The 18,092-nt window shown below is 40.6% G+C and overlaps 1 protein-coding gene across 5 annotated transcripts in view; it reads right to left on the bottom strand.

Moving 5' to 3' along the window:
• SGK3 (serum/glucocorticoid regulated kinase family member 3) overlaps positions 1–18,092 on the bottom strand; it is a 55,257-nt gene that overhangs the window by 22,998 nt on the left and 14,167 nt on the right. Inside the window, exons 1-2 of one of the 5 annotated variants that reach the window (XM_059478583.1) lie at positions 10,483–10,746; positions 3,278–3,483 (exon numbers count right to left, since the gene is read on the bottom strand). In XM_059478583.1, coding sequence (XP_059334566.1) covers positions 3,278–3,355 — 78 coding nt within the window. In that variant the 5' untranslated portion in view covers positions 3,356–3,483; positions 10,483–10,746. Of the gene's footprint in view, positions 1–3,277; positions 3,484–10,016; positions 10,158–10,482; positions 10,747–18,092 lie in introns of those variants that run through there. The other 4 variants (XM_059478597.1, XM_059478606.1, XM_059478590.1 and 1 more) reach the window with 4 other exon arrangements.

Genomic DNA, 18,092 nt, shown 5'->3' with positions numbered 1-18,092 from the left:
CCAGTTCACACAACAAAGCTCTTGCACGCCCCAACTGAGGAACAGCTTCAAGTCCAACAGTTATGGGCACACTGAGTGGTAAGAAAACACACAATATCCACTAAGAATCTGATAAAAATTAAAACCATGACATGTCAGGGCTGTCTTACTACTCTCAGCTATGGTGTAATGATTAGAGGGATGTGCAATGCTTATTTGTAGAAAGGTGGGGAGGAAGAATGTAGACTTACTTAGATAATAACCTTTTCAAGTCTAATTATTCCTAATCCAAATTTGGTCTTAGAAAACTCCTTAAACATGCATATGATGCATCACAACTCATAGTATGTGGGTAAAAACCACAAAGCTTTGAGAAAAATAAAAAGGAAGAAAAATGAACAGAATTCCTAAAAACATCACCATAAAATGTCTTCCTAGATACAGACAGGACAGGATCCAGCTATTTCTGGATGCAGTAGAATTTCTTCACAAAAGAAGTCACTGAAATTAAAAGCCTTCAACTCTGTCTGTGGTAGCTCTTGCTCCTGGATTAAATGCTTGATTTTTATTAAATAAAAAAAAAATTAAAAGGTAGACTGTTTTCCAATTTTGACAGAGCAATCATTGAGAAAGTAAGGAAAATATTTATTGTCAACAAATAAATAAAAAAAAAACAACTCCTAATTTCCACAGGGCTGGGGATAAATATTATACATCACAGGTCTGAGACAAAGTTTTCAGATTTAATCAGACAAACAGCATCCTTGAAAGAGATTTTTTAATAAGCCTGTATATGATCTGGGTGTAAAGGGAGATGAGAACAGGTCAGAAGAGAAAATTAAGCCTCAGACATCAAACAGCATAGGGACAAAAGTGAGAAACCCAAAACAAAGCTATTTGTCAAAACAGGCAAAAGAATGACCTAATATGCAGCAAGGACAGAAAGCAATTAATATAGGCTAGATATGGTCCCAAACAAGGAAATACTTTACTCCTTTTATGGAGAAAGTGAATGCTGAATCTTTTGAAAAATGAGGATCAGCCTCTATGGATTTACACAGAGGCTGTTGCCATGCATTAAATGGGAGCAAAAAAGTTTCCCTGCCAGAACCCAAAAACTGCAAACATGTAAACATTTGAAAAAAAGAAAAAAAAAGTAGTAGTAAATATATCACAAGTATGCAGTATTTAACAAAACCAAATAAAATATTCAATAAAAGATCATGAAAATGATCAGAAAGTATGAGGATTTCACTTCCAGAGACAAAACTGAAAAGCTCCTTTAATTATCAGAATGATGCCTGCTCAGAGACATGATTGTTTTTAAAAATGCTTTATCAGAGTGTGAGGGGAAAAAGCAGAGCTAGCAAAAGCTAAGTTGCACACACTTGTCTTGTTTCCATGCCAGCATTCAGTGAGCCATTGAAAGGTTTGAGCTGAAAATCAGTTTCTCTTCAGACCGGGAAGATTCTAGAAGAGTCTCAGAAGCAGCAGTGAAACACTCTATGAGCAATGGTAAGGTGAAGACTATACAGCCACCTGAAATCCTTCCTAGCCTTTATCACTCTGACCTTTCTTCTCACCCCAAGTGAAAACCCTTCTTACTGCTCTTTACAGAAATGGCACTACTATAGCTATCAGAAAGTCATACCTACCACAAATTTGCTATGAGCTGCTTCCCCCTGTATCCCTTTCTCACTCCCTGCCAAAGTACTGATGGGATCCTGTCATTACACACAGCTACAGCACAGGGGACACAGAAACAGCACTGACACATGATGGAATTCACAGTTTCTACCATGAAGTTTAGCATGACCCTCACTTCTGTTACCAAATCCTAAAATATATGTGATAATATTCGAAAGCCTGGTTGTGAAAGCACTTCTTGTCAAGCTGCTAATTACTCCCTGGCACAGAAAGCAGAAGACAGCAGGACAAAGTGTACCTCTGCACAGTGTAATCTAGGCTGGATTCCTTCCCCTCTTCTCTCTCTGCCCCCCATTTCTGATGTTTCATACTCCTTTCTCAAGAGCATGCCCCAAGAAAGTGCCTGTACACCACCCAGGCTGTCTCACAGACCTTCAGGTAAAATGACCTGGACACCAGAGCATTAGTACATGCTCAATGTACCACACTGGCAAATTTTAACTGCAGACCTGCCAGCACTGAGGCAACAAAACAGAACTGCTCTGCTCAAGATTAGACTTTCAAAAAGGTTTTTCTGCTCACCTGAGTTTCACATGAATGCAGAGGTTTAATGAATTAGTAAAGTTCTCTTTTGTTTAAAGTTCCCTTTACTGGCACACTCCTTCCCCAAGCTACATCCTGACACACTTGCAGAATCAGAGAGCACTGTTCTTCTCCAAAAAAAAGGAGGTGAAGAGGAGAAGGAGACAGCATAACTCCTAGTAAAACACTGTATTGTTGTATTCTTCAGCAACTCCATATTGTTTCCACAGTGTTTGCATTCCTCATCTGAAGAGTGACTAACTCGCTCAATGAAAAAAAAAAATCTTAGAGGAAGTTGCACAAGAGCAATGAAACAGTTTGAGCCTTCTAAGGGAAGTATTTTGATCTTGTCATTTAGGGTTATTTAAAAGCCAAACAAAAATCCATACCACACTACTTTATTTTTCACTATGCAATGCAACGAATTTCCCACACAATAGGAAGACTTCACAACCAGAAAGTCAAACTAGAAGGTAAAGAAAGGAAGAGGGAGAGAAATGACAAGGAAATGGGAACAGGATAGGAAAAAACTCATAAGCATTAGAATCAGAAACAGGAAGGAAGACAGAAAAAAAGGTTTCGAAAAAATTTGATGGTTTATATCTTTTTTCATTTTACACAAAAAATTACAACAGTATAATAGGATATCTGTGAAAGAATGGATGTTAAAACAAAAACCAAACCCCCACAAAGAACCAAATTCACACTTTATCCCTTTACAAAATAAATGTCTTCATGAAAAATCATGTAGAATGCCAAAAATGGTACCAGAATATTTTTCCTGTACTTGGATACTTAAATATTTTATACAAGCAAATGCAGCTATTTTGGGATAAAATCAGCAGAAAATTGTAAAGGCAAGTTCTTTATGTAGAAAGCAATACAGGTAAACACTAAAATATTCACAACTTTTCACACCGGACTATGGCCACTGCTCACAAGAGCAAGGAAACTGATTTCCATAAACCTATGGAAAATAATACGAAGCTTAGCAGCAGAAGAGAAGAAAGCTGCTAGGCACCAATAGTCTATGCCTTGGCCCACAGTGCTTACTCTCCTACATACTTACAGTAAATCTCTTTTTCTTCTCTCTGTGTTCATCAGAGCTGGGAATGCTAACGCTTGGGCAGCTCTCTTTGAGATCCATTGTGTGCTTCTTGTGACAAACTCCTCACAGGACCCTGCTCTGGGTGTTGCAGTCAGGAGGTCTCGTCAACGGTACTGGTCCAACATCTGCAGCTTTTGTTGAGAAAATCTGAATTCCATCATGTTATCCTAAAGTGAACACAGAAGGAAAATTTAAGTACAGGAGCTCTTAACTCACATTGTTGAAAACCTGTGTGACAAGAACTTTTGCTGGCAGGAAATGCACATTAATATGTACATATAAAGCCACAATCATGGCTATTTTGTAAACTTTCATGCTTGTAGTTCTTTGTTGTTTCACTGAAATCACTCACATTCTCCAAAGACACAAGCACATCCAAAAGCTCATTGAGCTGTGTAGACATACTTGAAACAAGATTTGGGCCCACTGCAGAGAATACTTTGTAGGAACAAAGGGCATGAAGAAATAATTGAAGATGACAACCTGGTATCAGACATCTGAGAAATGCCACCAACTTTTACATTCAGAACAATTTATTTCAATACCAAAGGTTTTCAACTGCATGAATCTCTACCAGAGGGCACTTCAGATTTGTCAGAACATGCTGAGCGCATTTAAATGTCACATCAGAGATGAAAGACGACATGAGGAAAACAAATTCTTCATGTGAGTTTTAGAGAGAGACACAGACAGCATCATGTGTCTGTCTGAATATTTACCTTCTCTGCCCCTCCTTCCCCTTACCAGGCATACTTTGTGTTTGGCAGAACACAGGGTGTAAGGTCATCCTTTCCCTTCAGTGGAACAGTTAAATTTCCTTGCAGAATGTGAGAAGGGCACAACACAAGAGACTGAGAATAAAGCCATCAAAAAGGCAGAAAGCTGAGTGTCAACTAGATGCCTCTTTACTCACAGAAGGACAGCATTTTCCTCACCTGCCCTCCCTGAGAACTAGCACATTATTTACTGGACCCCACTGATAACAACAGGAGCTTCAGTAGTGCTTATAGCAGCCAAAATTAACATTGCATAGCTACACGCCTCTGTTTGGGCCAGCACAGCACAGCCATCTGAGCTGCTTCACTGAATGCAGCACAGCTTTAGAGCAAGATGTGTCTGATCAACTCACAAACATGAGAGAAGTGGCTTAGAAAGAGTGAGACCTCATCTCTTAAAAACAGCCAGAGGAAAAAGGAGTGCCCAGTTCAACACTGACTCCCTATTTTCTTAAAACAGGGAAGTATAAAAGTAAACTCTATATTTCATATCATAAATTTCCAAAAAGCACAAACTAATCCCATGCAATTTTGCTATTAGAGAGACACCCATATTTATGTTGGCACAAAGGCCGAAGCTCCTGGAATCCAGTGAAAAGATTTGTTCTTGATACTCAACTAGTCTCAGTCAGTCAACTCACTATTTTTCTTGCTCTCAAAAGCCAGATCATCAAACTTCATGTTGTTATTTCTCTTTCTGCCATTTAAAATTAAGTTAATTTTCAAAGACCTATCTGATGACTTGAACAAAAAGGAATGTTTACAACCACTATAATCACAGCTAAGTGATAGATCATCCCATACTGCAAGATACTCAAACTTTTTTTTAGCTACAATTGCATTTACTTTAATTTGATTGTTGCCTACTTCACCAATTAGGTAATTACAGTGTTGAGCAGGGTTAAGCTTCTCCCCACCTTTATTTGACTAGAACACAGTTTATTCAACACAGTTACACAGACCATGGGTTTCAAATCGGTTTCTCTTTTCCTTTGGAAAGCTACTGTTAAAAGCTTTGTTGCAAGGCACACCTTCCATAATTTTATACCAGCATGAGATTAAGAGTGTTTTCCCATTGCCGCACACTATAACTGAGCTGTAAAGGTTAACTGAGCTCTTCCCCATCATAACAGGTCCACTAAAACAAGTCAACAGGCACCACTTCCAGTAAGTGTTTCACTAAGCTTAGACTTTACTAAGCACTTGTGTCAACCTTTATCTACTTGAGGTCCAGTATCAGGAACTGAGCATAAGCCCCCGTCTTACTGCTCATCACAGAAAAACAAGTAAAGCTTTAAAATGGATTAGGTGTTCCCTGATTGATATCACTCACTGTCCTTCTCCTCTTGTAAACCAAAGTTTGTTACAAAGGTTTCCAAGATGCCTGTACTCATTTTCACAATACAGGCTGTATTTCTCTCATCCCTTCAGTTTCTTATTTTTAGTGTCAGAGTTTTAAATGCCAGCACAGGAGCCGTATGGATTAAAAGCTGTAGTCTTGGAAGACTGAGCTTTATTTCATATCTGAAAAACCTCTGAAAAACAAAAGGAGGAAGTGTCAACCAGATTAATTCAGGAAGAATTTATTCATCTTACTGGGGAGATGAAGAATAAATCATCTGAGAAACCAAAACTGCAATGTTCACATTTTGTTCTTTAAGCTGCCTGGAAGATCACTGGCTGTGATTATTTTCATTCCTTGAGGCATCTCCTCTGAGCCGTGCCTGGGTCACCAACACTAAGCTGAACTGACAAACTTGGAAGAACTGCATTTTCACTCTGCCACTAAGCTCCAGTGGATCAGAGATTTCTTTCAATTTCTATTTGCCTTGAGCATATCAGCTCTTGAGAGCTTCTTACATCTGAACTGTAGGTCTGACTACAGAAATAGGGACAGACTTGCCTTAATCTTTACCACGCTGCAGTTAGGAACACAGCTGTGCTTTAAACAGCAGGTAAAATCACTAATGCTGTGATAACTACATGAAGTAATAATGGAGAGAAAACAGTAGAGACATTTTAATCCACAGCTTCAAAAGTGGAAATTGCAGAATTTTAAAGGATGCCAGGTACAAGTGAGTTGAACAGACACAGTCAGCAGACAATCTCTACCTCTGGTTACAGCATTTCCTGGAACTAAAAACAAGCAGTCCCTCGGCTCAACTTTGATAACAGACCAAAGGGGAAGGGAACTTCAGAAAAACCACATATCAAAGTAAGTCCCCTCAAATCAAACTTGGCCACCAGTGAAAGATGTAGATAATGTAGATAACCTGCAAGACAGATTAATGCTGAGACCAGAAATAGCTAAAACTTAAACAGTCTTATGGAGACCTGGAACAGGAGAAAACACAGAAAAAGTTATAGAGTAGATCAGAAATCACCAGTCCTCCTGGCACAGTTTCAAGCCTATCAACAGCTACACTGTCCATTTTCTCCATGGATTTATACAAGCCAGCAGGATTTTCACTGTTTCCTGCAGGAAGCCACAACATCAATTTTCAGGCTGACCCTTGCCTGCAGTAAAGAAAGAGCATGGCAAGAGCAGAACCCTGACACCATGAGAGCATACACAAATCTACTACACCCACAAATGAATGCCTGACTATAAAATATTCAGTACAGCTTCCTCATAGCTGCATGCAAGAGGCAAACACAACATAGTTTAGCAGTGTGTGGCATCCTCCTTTTACTCTCTTCTACATAAGCAAACTGGATTAGAAAAAGTTTCTGAAGTTTAATCAGACTGTTTTATCTTGGACTGAAACATTTTCTCTTCTTTTTAAAATGGTAATGGCCTAAAGATGGTAGCACGATAATCAAAAGATCCTTTTCTGGGTGCTTATGCTTCAACCTCTGCCTACAATGTCCAAGGCTAGATCAGGTAATTGTGTACTCATCTGGTGCTTCTCCAGCTGCTGCCACAATGCCTTAAATACCTCCAAGGCCAGGGCAAATCACACTCACTCTGAGTAAGACAAGGGAAGCAGGGACAAGAACAGACAAAACCCCCAGGAGACTCTCCCTGCAAGCATGTTTGGAGGCATCACCAGGATCCATATCCATTGGATCAGCATATAGGCACTTCCCCAGACACTAATCATCTGCCCTGAAGGACTTAGTTTGGGACTGAACCATCATTAAACCAGCTGCTGAAAATCTCACCTGTGATTCTAATTACAGAAGGAGCCTGCATTTAAAGAAACTGAAAGCAAGGCACAGGAGGCACTCCTATTATTCACTATTAACACTACCCTATTTCTTCTAACTTTAGAAAAAGTATCACCTTTGGCATGCTTTTCATCACTTCCTCAGTTTTCTCCACAAATGCACTGATAATGGCTCAACATACCACTGGGCCTTACGCAATCTTGTAGAAAGCCCAGAAAGTCAACTTTTTCTCAACTTCTCTATGGAGAAATAGTGTCCCATTCTCGTAACCAGACAGCAGCTGACACATAGGAAATGGGAGACAAGATATTCAGAATCCAGTGCAACACAAGTACAGGATGAGGCACTGCATGTGAAGTCAAGGGGTTCATAAAAAGCCAAAGGCAAAACACAGATTGCTAATCTCTACAGAGAAAGGGATGGCCAGAAGCTGTTCAATAACAAGGTTCTGGAGAAAATAGGTTTCATTCACAAAAATACATCCTTTTAAATATCACATTACATCCAATTTTTAATACAGTAACACTAGACACCATGGTAGACCTCTAGCAAGACTTCACCTGAATTAAAAAACAGAGCACTAGCCAAAATACTCTAGTCAGTCCCTGGCTTAACTCCACAATAATTTCTAGAGTATAATTTGAGAGAGCTGAGAACTGAGCCACTACTATAAAGGAAAAAGTTCTCTGTTTACACATCCACCCACTACCTAGCAGTTTTAAAAATTTCTAGTAGCACCACTCCTCTGCAGCAACATGGGCAAAGTCCAATTCAGCTGAATCTTTCTAGTTACAGGAAAGGACTGCAAATAAAGTGAAAATGCAACCAAAGGAATGAAATAAGTAATTACCCTCTTTTTGTCTCTATCAAATTTACTTTGGAGAAGTCAGGCAAACATTACCTTCCCATGACTGTTACTGCACCCAAGAACATCCCTTCTGCCCCACCTCCCAAAAGAAGCTCCAGTAAATTACTCTTAACTGGCCTATAACAAGATCTGTGGCTTGGATTAGACCTATTTGCATTCATATTTATTACATGACAGAACACAGGTTCTCTGCTGTGGTAAGCAAACTCTGAATAATAAAACAGGTCTTAAGAACAAATACAGCCAGCAAGAGGCAGTTGTCTTTTAATCCTGAACACATCTCCATAGTAATTCCATTCTCCAGTAATTCCATTTAGCCTGTGTCCATAGTACCCACAAGGATCACTGTGTGTCAGACGGTACAACTTACACAAACAACAGAGTATATTAAAAAAATCCAGTTTGTATTACACTTGCTACCTGCACATTTCCTGGTGTGCTTTCTCAGTCTGCCTATACACCAGGTCCAATTAAATCTTAAATGTAGATGCCTAAGGATAGCACAGCTCAGGAGTTGCAGCAACAGCACCATAAACAACTTTGAAGAGCTCTTAGAGACAGCTGACAACAGCCACCTGCAACATAGTCAGCTCTACATAAGAGGGCAGTCAGACTTCAGTAAACACCAGGCAAACAATCCAGCCTCATTTTACCCCTCTGGATGAAAATGAAATGAGAGAACATCACACTTCAATTCCAGATTTATTGGACACATTCTTACATGACCTTCAACAGAAGTCACCAACGGCTCTCCCTCAATTTCACTACATAAATACAGAATTCCAATCTGTTTAAGAGGGATGTTACTGCTAACACATGGAACATCGAGAGAGTACCAGGGTTTTATGTACTGTAATCAGCAAAAGGTAAAATCCATATAACAGAATATAGCTGGATAATAATATAATGGAATATGCAAATCCAAGTTACAGGCCACAATCCAGAAATCACTTTTGAAGTCTGGGCTTTACAGAATTGATGGCTGCCTAGAACCATAAAGGTGTTGGATAATGAAAAGACAACAAATTAAACACTGGAAATATAAAAAGCAAGCAGGAGAAAGACCCTTTAGCACTATACAAACTGCCCATCTAGTTCATCACCAGGTGATTCATCGTGTTACATCAGTGCAGCCACAGCAATATTCTACATCCATTCTTCAGGAGAGTTTAGAGACTCCCACAGGTGAGAGCATACACTGAACTCTCACATATTTCTGGGCTGTACAGAGAATGAGAAGGTTCAGTTCATAAGGATTCACAGATTAGTGGCTTATGTACAGAAAACAGAATTTAGTGCAACAGCATCAGATGTGGTGAGGCTGTAATTTACATCACAGGTGGGAATTCGAGGCTGGAAAGCAATTTTAACACATTATGTTGTTATTATTATTATGTTACATTATCATGTAATCACTAGTGCCTACTTCTTCAGCTTTGCCAAGGTTTTTAAAACAACCAGTACCTCTCACTGACATGGGCAAGTCAATTGTACTGCATTTCTGATCTAAACGAGAATCTCAAAGTATCTTTTAAAAAACAGGTCAGTTTTCTGGCTTTATGTTACAAGAAATACCATGTATGGAGACTACCTTAACAACACTGAACTTTCCAACATGCTTTCCAAAAGCTAGTAACAATTTTTCCTGAAATCTAAAGTATCATAAAGCCTTCAGGAAAAGACTCCTCCATATGCAGCTTCTGTTTTTACCATTAGTTCATATTACAGTCATTGAAGAGACTGATGTGCAGGTGAAGGAAAAAAAAAAGGTCAGAACTATATTTAGACACTGAGAAGACTCTAACATCAAGCCTTAAAAATACAGTCTCATTCTATGTGTGTCTATAAAGCCACTTGGAATGTCTGAAATAAGTTATAAACAAACCTTAGCTACAAGGACACTGCAGCAAGTGATATTCACAGAATACTGCTGAGCTGTGATGAAATGCACTACCCGCATAACAACGCATCCTAAGTTCAATGGGGAGTAAGAAAGGCGCATTCCATCCTGCAAAACAGCAGCACTGACACCTTTATGAGCTCCTAGAGGAGGAAAACACACATAAACACACACAAACACAAGGAAAAAAAAAAAAAAAAAAAAAGAAAGGACGAGCTGTCAAAAGAGCTTTAGCCATATTACTTTACAACAACCTTTTAATTAACCTCCACAAAATTGAATTCCTCAAGGGTACCTGAATTTCGACAAAGCAGCGTTGCCTAAGACGCTTCAGCGCTGCTCTTCCGAAACAGCAGCACATCCTGGCTGCGAACCATTCGGAGAAGGAGGAGAACGACGGCGCCGAGGCCGCCCCGGTTCCCCTCCCTGGGTACCACGGACCCGCACCTACCTCCCCTACCTCCTCCTCCTGCTGCTCTTCCTCCCCCTCCTCCTCCTCACGGGCGCAGCCACCGGCTACACCGCACCGCGGGGACCCTGGGAAGCAAACCCAGCTTCTCTCGCCTTCACCCCAGCAACTATTTCTGGGCTCCTCTTCCAGGACTTGTAGGAAGTTCAGGCGCTGTTCCTCCGGCTGCCGGCCCGGCTCCCGCCGCCGCTGCCCGGCGCGGCCATGGCCCGCCCCCGCAGGGCAACGCGCTCGGGGCTCGGCGGCGGCGAAAGGGAAAGGGAAAGGCGCGTTGCTCCGCCTGGGCGCCGAGGCTGCGGCCGCCCTCCCTCTCTCTTTCCCTCCCTCCCTCTCTCCGTGCCTGCCTCCCGCCCCTCCCCGCCCGCGGCGCCAGGCTGCCCGCCCGCCCGCGCAGCCCTCCGCGGAGCGCGGAGCGCGGCCTGCCCCGGGCTGGGGGACGGGGCCGGAGGGGAGATCCTCTCCCCCTCACGCCCTACATATATCTATATCTATAGAGCCACACTAAAATAAAACACTTTAAAACCCATATTTTGTTTTAGGGGCAAGTTTTCACTTCCCCTAATCCCAAGGCTTCAGGCCCCTCTTCTCTACCCAGCCCCTAGGGGGATGCTCCTGCTTCTGCTGGGCGGCTCCCCACAGAAACTCTGGAAAAAAAGCAACGCTCGGGTAAAAATAACTTTAAAACACCCCTGCGCACACGAGGGGTGTCACTTTAACTCTCCAGAGTGCCCAGGGGTGCCCACAATCCACCGGCAAGGCCGTCATTAGGCCAGCCAGCCGCTGTAATGACAGCTCTCCTGCTGTATGGGCAGGAGCAATAACACAGGGGAAATGAGATAGGTTTGTGTGATATCTAGCACTGTTTAGGGAACTATTTCTGCAACCTCTGAAATTTCAGGGGTAAGTTTCAACACCCCCACTAAAATTCAACCAGACGTCTTAAAATGATCTGTAACTTGCTAAGTTTTCCTGAGCAAACTGAGGCCATAAAACAGTTATAAAAATATAAATTATAGGGGGGAGGAAAAAAAGCTCTTTTAATGACAGTATCACTCCTCACTTTATTTTGTTAACGAGATCTAAAAGTGTGAGACAAACAGGAGTTAGCATGGATTCTGTTTAACAGAAAAGACCACCACACCCATTAAAGTAAAGCCTCATGTTTACTGAGGATCTGCTGTGCTTTCAAACATTCAGAGAAGGCTTAAGAGGCAGGGAATATCTAATGCAAATGGTAACATTCAGCATGAGTTAACAGCCTATGCCATTTTAGCTTCCTCCCCATAAATACCTGAAATGTTTCTTGGGATTTCAAAGGCTATGCAGAGAATGAACACAAGTGTGAAAATACTGCAGCCCACTCCAGTGTATTACCACTGTAACACAAGGGTGTCCCCAAAACCCCACAAGCTGTCATAAGGAACTGTTCCATTGATTATGGAGAAGCCCCATGTTCTACAGGCCTGCCTTCACAAGACTTGTATTGGGCCTGACAGGACATGACGGTGCTCATTTCAACAGTCACAGGTATTGGCACGTATCTGGCAAGCAGCAATTCAGGAGATCCTGTTTCTGAACAGTGCTGCTTGCTGCTGAAGTATTCCTGCATAATACTACACTCATGTGTCAGGCACTGACAGCCATCCAAGCATTCTCCAAAAACAAATCAGAGAAGCAGTCTGGCAGTTTTTAAAATACGTCAGTGTTCGGATTAGGGTGTTGTAACTGTGTCCATACAAGCTACAAGTCAACTGGATCACAAGCTTCCATTTCAGTAGAGTCCACACAGGAAGAAATGACGGATTTTACCATTCTAACCTGCCCTTTCCTGATTTTGGAGCTTTGTGGTTTTGGATAGGTACTGCCAGATATTGAGACTTGGCATTGTAGCAACAGCCTTCTCTGCTCCTTCAGATCTGCCAAGGTATTTGCCTCTGCATTCACAGAGAGGATTTTAAGAGGCTTTGTTAGGACTTCTCGAGGTGAGCCCCAGACCAGAATGCTTCCGAACTTCAGTCAGCTAGAATAACTCACTGGCAAATAATTTAGTCAGGTAATCTGTATTCAAGAGCTATTTTACTTTGCAGTTGTTGAGCAGTGTTCTGCTTCTGTCTGCTTGATAGTTTTCAGTTAATCATTCACTTGTCGGCAGATCAGTTAAATGGAGCTATTGGACTGATTTACAGTACAGCCTCAACCCAGGAAAGGTGAGAAGATGACCCTGGCTTGGAGATAATTTAACTCTGTCTCACAGTCTAAGCCCTAAACTTTTGGCTAAAGAGCAGCTTTTTGTCCTTCCTCACACTGAACATCCCTCTGCAGACTGGGCTGTCGAGCAGTTAATTTTATACAGTTCCTCTCCCTATTCTGGAGTAGATAATTAGAGATTAGCAACATGGTACATATCCTTAAATTGTAATTTGCTGAACAAATTCCACAGTACATTCATCTGTCTAGTACATCATGCTATGCAAAACACTGTTAAGGTCCTAAAATTTAAATAAATTGTAATTTACAGATTTGCTTGGTGAGCTTTTAAAGGCTAGTATTCTAATGTCAAGGTAGATACCTGGTGGTTAACTGCATAGCACACAGAGAAATGCATGGAACTCAGCTTGCCTTTTAGTGAAGTTAAAGGTCAGCATTCACTCTGACATTTTTGTCCCCAGGAACTCCCTTGCATTCCCCATTTATGTTTTCTGGGCAGTAATACACACAAAGAACCTCATTTCCACCGCTTTGCAGTACTTTGCTTCTAAGGAATGTTACAAATCCATGTAGTGTGCTGCCATCCCAACTATTTTAAGCCTTTTCTCAAGGCATATCAGTGATTGGGTGGTGGGGGTGGAAAATATGAGAAAACAGAAGAAAAATGAAGGACCCATCTCAACTCCATTGCAAATGTGAGAGGTCACAGAAATGCAGAGTACCTTTAACATGTTAGTCCAAGCCCAGGAAGAGCAGGAAGCAACAATATGAACTATTCAGTTCTGGTTTTACTGAAAATGTACTTGAATTAGTATGAAAACCTTGTCCCTGATCAAAGATCAAGTCTCATTTTATAACATCAAGAGAATTATACAGAAAGAAACAGAGCATAAAAAAAATTGTGAGACAAAGACAAGCAAGAATACAGATGACTTGTTTAAATGCAGCCAGGAGTTTTGCTAGTGAATACTGTTGCATATAAATATACCATGAAACTTTTGTATACATTCAAATAGTCACACAAAAAGCACAGCCCAAACCACTTGACAAGCGTAGTCCAAGAATTTTAGTTACTTCTAAAACACAGCAGGTCATTGAGCAACAAAATCATTACTTCACTATCAGCTTCAAGCATTAACATTACAGCTCTCCATTTCAGTTCTTGCATCTTCAAATGAATATCTTAGCCTATCTCGGTTAACATCAAGCTATGTATCCTCACACAAAGGAAAACACAACCTCCTTGCTCCAGAACAGACTGTTAATAGTCAAGAGATATGGACACTAAAATGAGATGGTGTCTGGAATTAAAGCTCCTTCTATGGCAGTATCTTGCCAACTGTTAACTCCAGTTAAACTCAGTGTGTCTGTTCAAAACCCTCCAAACATGATACGGAAATAGATATGAAGCAATCTTTTAAATAGTTATTGTTAGCCTTTAGCCCATCAAGCCCTGGACTTAGACTCCATTCAGGAAACAACTCATGGCCACTGCAGTTAACACCACATGTGCCAATTGTTTTAATCAAAGAGCCCAAGTCCCAGCAGGCTGTACCCACCTGCACAGCACTGAGCAGTCTGAGGACGTCGCCCTTCAGAAAGGCTTCGGGCTGCAATGGGAGGGCCTCACAAAGACACAGGCAAATGGTGTCTAACAGGGATTCTGGCTGCCACAAAGACCCAATAAATGCATGAAGACAGATATGTACCTGCCCTGTTCCATGGGTTGCTCTCACACTGCTTTCCAGCCTCCTGTTTGGCAGCTAATTGGGCCATGCTCATACCCCACTGCCTGATTAGGAACAGAGGAGGTTTGGGCAGGGGCCACTGTGGACCTGGCGTTCAGCCCTGCAGTGTGGCACCCGAGAGCAGTGCACTGGAGAAAACAGCGTCCTGAGAGACTCCCTGGGCTCATGAGATTACCAGAAAACACAGGCTACCATGGACAACATCAGGTAAGGGAAGCCACTGGGTGGGAAAGTGAACCAGCTGAAAGCCTCAGAGTTAAAACTGTTGAAGAAACACCAGCTGGGAAGATTTAAAGCTCACAATGCAGGTGCAAGCAATAGTATCACCAGGTAACTGTTCTCTACCAAAGCTGGTTTTGTAACACTTAATGAATGTATGCATATTAATAGATTTCATTTAACTCATTTTCATAGTTGCATGCATGTGCTTATTAGAGGAGTCTGAGTAATGGTTCAGTTTTACACAAGCTGCACAGAGGAAATGGTTTTTTCCCTACTTTCTTTTTGTACGCTAGATCAGCTACAGAATGTCTTCACATGACAGTCTTTCAATTTGAAGGAATGAAATGAATACTTAAAAGACTGATTCATTGCAAACATATACTTCAGCCCCTTCTCCCAAGCAAACTAACCAACCGACCAGAAACCACCCCAAGCCTCCTAAACACAGCTGAAAGATTTAGTATTATCTTTTGACAAAGCATAACAATTTGGCAAGTAAAAGGATGCTTCATTCATAGTGACATAGTGAACTGCAGTTTTCCAGCACTCCAGACACAAAGATGATGATCCATGAGTATTACAAGAAGAATGTCCTGGAGCACAGAGGTTAATGAACATCCAAACCACGATCTGCAACAACACTACATGGACTCTCCCTCAGCACAGCAAACACCACAAATCAAAATGATGGAAAACTATAGACAAACCGTAATAAACTGCATCATTTCGTGAACATCACAGAGTGTGTATAACATGAACCAGAAAAATGACAGCAGTACCACATCAAAGAAATTCTTCACAGAAGCTCAGAAGAAAACTGGTTTAAATCAACTGAAGCATACTAAAGGAACACTAGTACACAAGCAAGCATTCTGCCAACAGCATAAATGAATGATGAAATTTCAAAGTCAAAATGCAAAATTGGGCAGTGAAATGCCATATCTGCAATTTCAATACATGTATCTCTGTTTTCCTGATTTCATCCTCAAGTACTTTCCTCATGCACACACCAAAATGTATTATTGCTACTTTATATGGAGTACTTTTTCTCAGGTTAGCTGCCAGAAGAAGAACAGTGTGAATGCTGAGTTCCTGATAGCCCAGTTTACCTTAGTGATCAGTTATCTCAGAGACCCACAGCGTGGATGCTGCCTCAAGCCACCTCCACTTGCTCACATGCAAGCTTAAAAGATTTACATGGGTTCCAAGAATATGAGGAAAAAGAGAAGCACATTGGACCTGGCTTCCCACCAAGGGTGAATACACACATAACAAAAGGGAATATATAGAGAACAAAAGGACAAAGATACCCAGCTGCTTTATAGGCATATAGCAACATGTGCTTGACATGTCACATATACAGCTTATTGGTACATGCTGACATGTTCTGGGACTAGTTTCAGCAGACATGCACAAAACACAGTGATAAATTACTGCACTGGTAAACACTGTGAAGCTGAAGTTATCAAATACAGCCCATAAAGTATAAATTGTCAAAAAACCCTCCCAACTGACAGCACTGTATGACCTGCATTTTGCTCTCAACAAAGACTCTTTGGAATTCCATTTATAAATACAGTTCTGTAAAATAGGTCAAGTCTCTGAGTTTCCAGGAGATCTGAGCGATTTGTGCAGGAAGGTATACCAAAGCTAAGTAAAAAAGAAAAAAATCTCTCTAAGTGGTAATTCTGTATGGATGTTTCTTATTTCAGCCTCCTGAATCCCAGCTACAGCACGTTCTGCTAGAATTGCAAATACAGGCTGGGGTGAACAAACATGCTTTGGTAAACAAGTTCTCTGGCACACAATGTTATGTAGGTGGGGTCTACCCAGAATGTCAAGAGTTCTTCCTCAAATTGTAGAGATGAGCAAGAACACAAGGACCCTGTTTGCATTTTCAAGCTATTTACTGGTATTCTAGTCAAAAGAAACTGAACAAGGGCTTTGGTTTGGGGTGTGTATGTCCCCTTGCAAAAGGCTCACAGGCTTTTTCCAAAATAAAAACATTTTAAAGGCAGCCTAGGATCTACAGAATTGGCCAGATTTGTTTTTGCTATTCTATTAATATTTCCAACAAACTGTTTATGGCAAAAGACTCATCAATTCCACTAAAGCACTGTTATGCACCAACTCAGAGCAGAAAAAAGGTAGCAACAATGAAAAAAACCCAACCTACCAAAGCAAGAAGATGTATCTTAAAATCCAAAAAGGACAAAGATTTAAGACAAATGTTTCAAGAGTTTATTATTTGCTGACCTTACTTTGCTTACTTGTTTATCTAGCCATTTCCCAGGTTTGCCAGATTTCCAATGCTATTCCTGACCCACAGAGAAGATGTACATTCATCTACTAGTCAGAGAGTCTGATTTTTGTTCTCCAAGAACATTTTCATTCTCACATTTTCTGTCCTGGGAACTATGGGTAAGTGTTTGAAGGTACATGTGAGTCTGAACTTTTAAATGAGTTTCAGAAAGGATTTATATAAAGACACATCAGCAATATTTTACTTAAAGATGCATATGGTCATCTTATACCAGGTAAAACCAATACAACAAGCAGCAGGTACAGATCATCTTCTGGACTCCAGTAAACTAATTTTTTCTTTAACTTACCTTCCTTTTTATACTATGGCAATCTAGCAGAAGCCAGATAATGGAATATTATAAATCTAAGTATGGAGCATAAGCAACAAGTAAATAAGTCCATCTAATCTCAATACTAATTCAAGACCATTTTGCAGCTTTAAAAAGGAACATGGCAGTATTTAATATTTGAGGTCAATAGTTTTTTGATGTTAGGTGTTGTGGTCTTGCAGGGTAGGGACAACATGGAATGAGGCAAGATATTGTAGATTACAGCATGGAACTTGACTACCAGGTAGGAGAAATTACCACAAAATTGTATCTATTGACATTTAGATGTACATACAGCCATTTTAAAAGGGACAGTAAGAATCAGATTATTTAAAAAACATGGTATTTTCTTGAAGTCCATGTTCAAATTACTCAAATGTTTCATATAAAGATGTCCCTGCACACAATCCAAGCTACTCTTGGATATATCAAGAGCAAGTCTTATTCCAACTACAGTTTTCTCCAACAATGCTGTACAAATTAAAGTAGTTTTTGAAGATGACAGCACAATTCTAAGTTCGCACAAGAACACAAAAGAGCAGAATGTCAGAGTTTTCTAATTACATGGCAATCTTTGTGTCAACCTGGTTCATTAAATGTTTTTATAAATCTTTGAATTGAAGAAAAAATCTTTTTCTAGAAAGGAGATAAAAGATTTTGTAAAGCCATGAGAACTCAAGATATACATCTCCTGCACTATAGCTCTTGAGAAATACATTGGTTTTGCATTGGTATTACAATATGGGATATGTATGGAATCTGTGTAACATTCAAGAAGCTA

Source organism: Ammospiza nelsoni, chromosome 1 (assembly GCF_027579445.1).
Source record: "Ammospiza nelsoni isolate bAmmNel1 chromosome 1, bAmmNel1.pri, whole genome shotgun sequence".
Taxonomy (NCBI): Eukaryota; Metazoa; Chordata; class Aves; order Passeriformes; family Passerellidae; genus Ammospiza; species Ammospiza nelsoni.
This window is presented reverse-complemented; position numbering and strand designations above follow the sequence as displayed.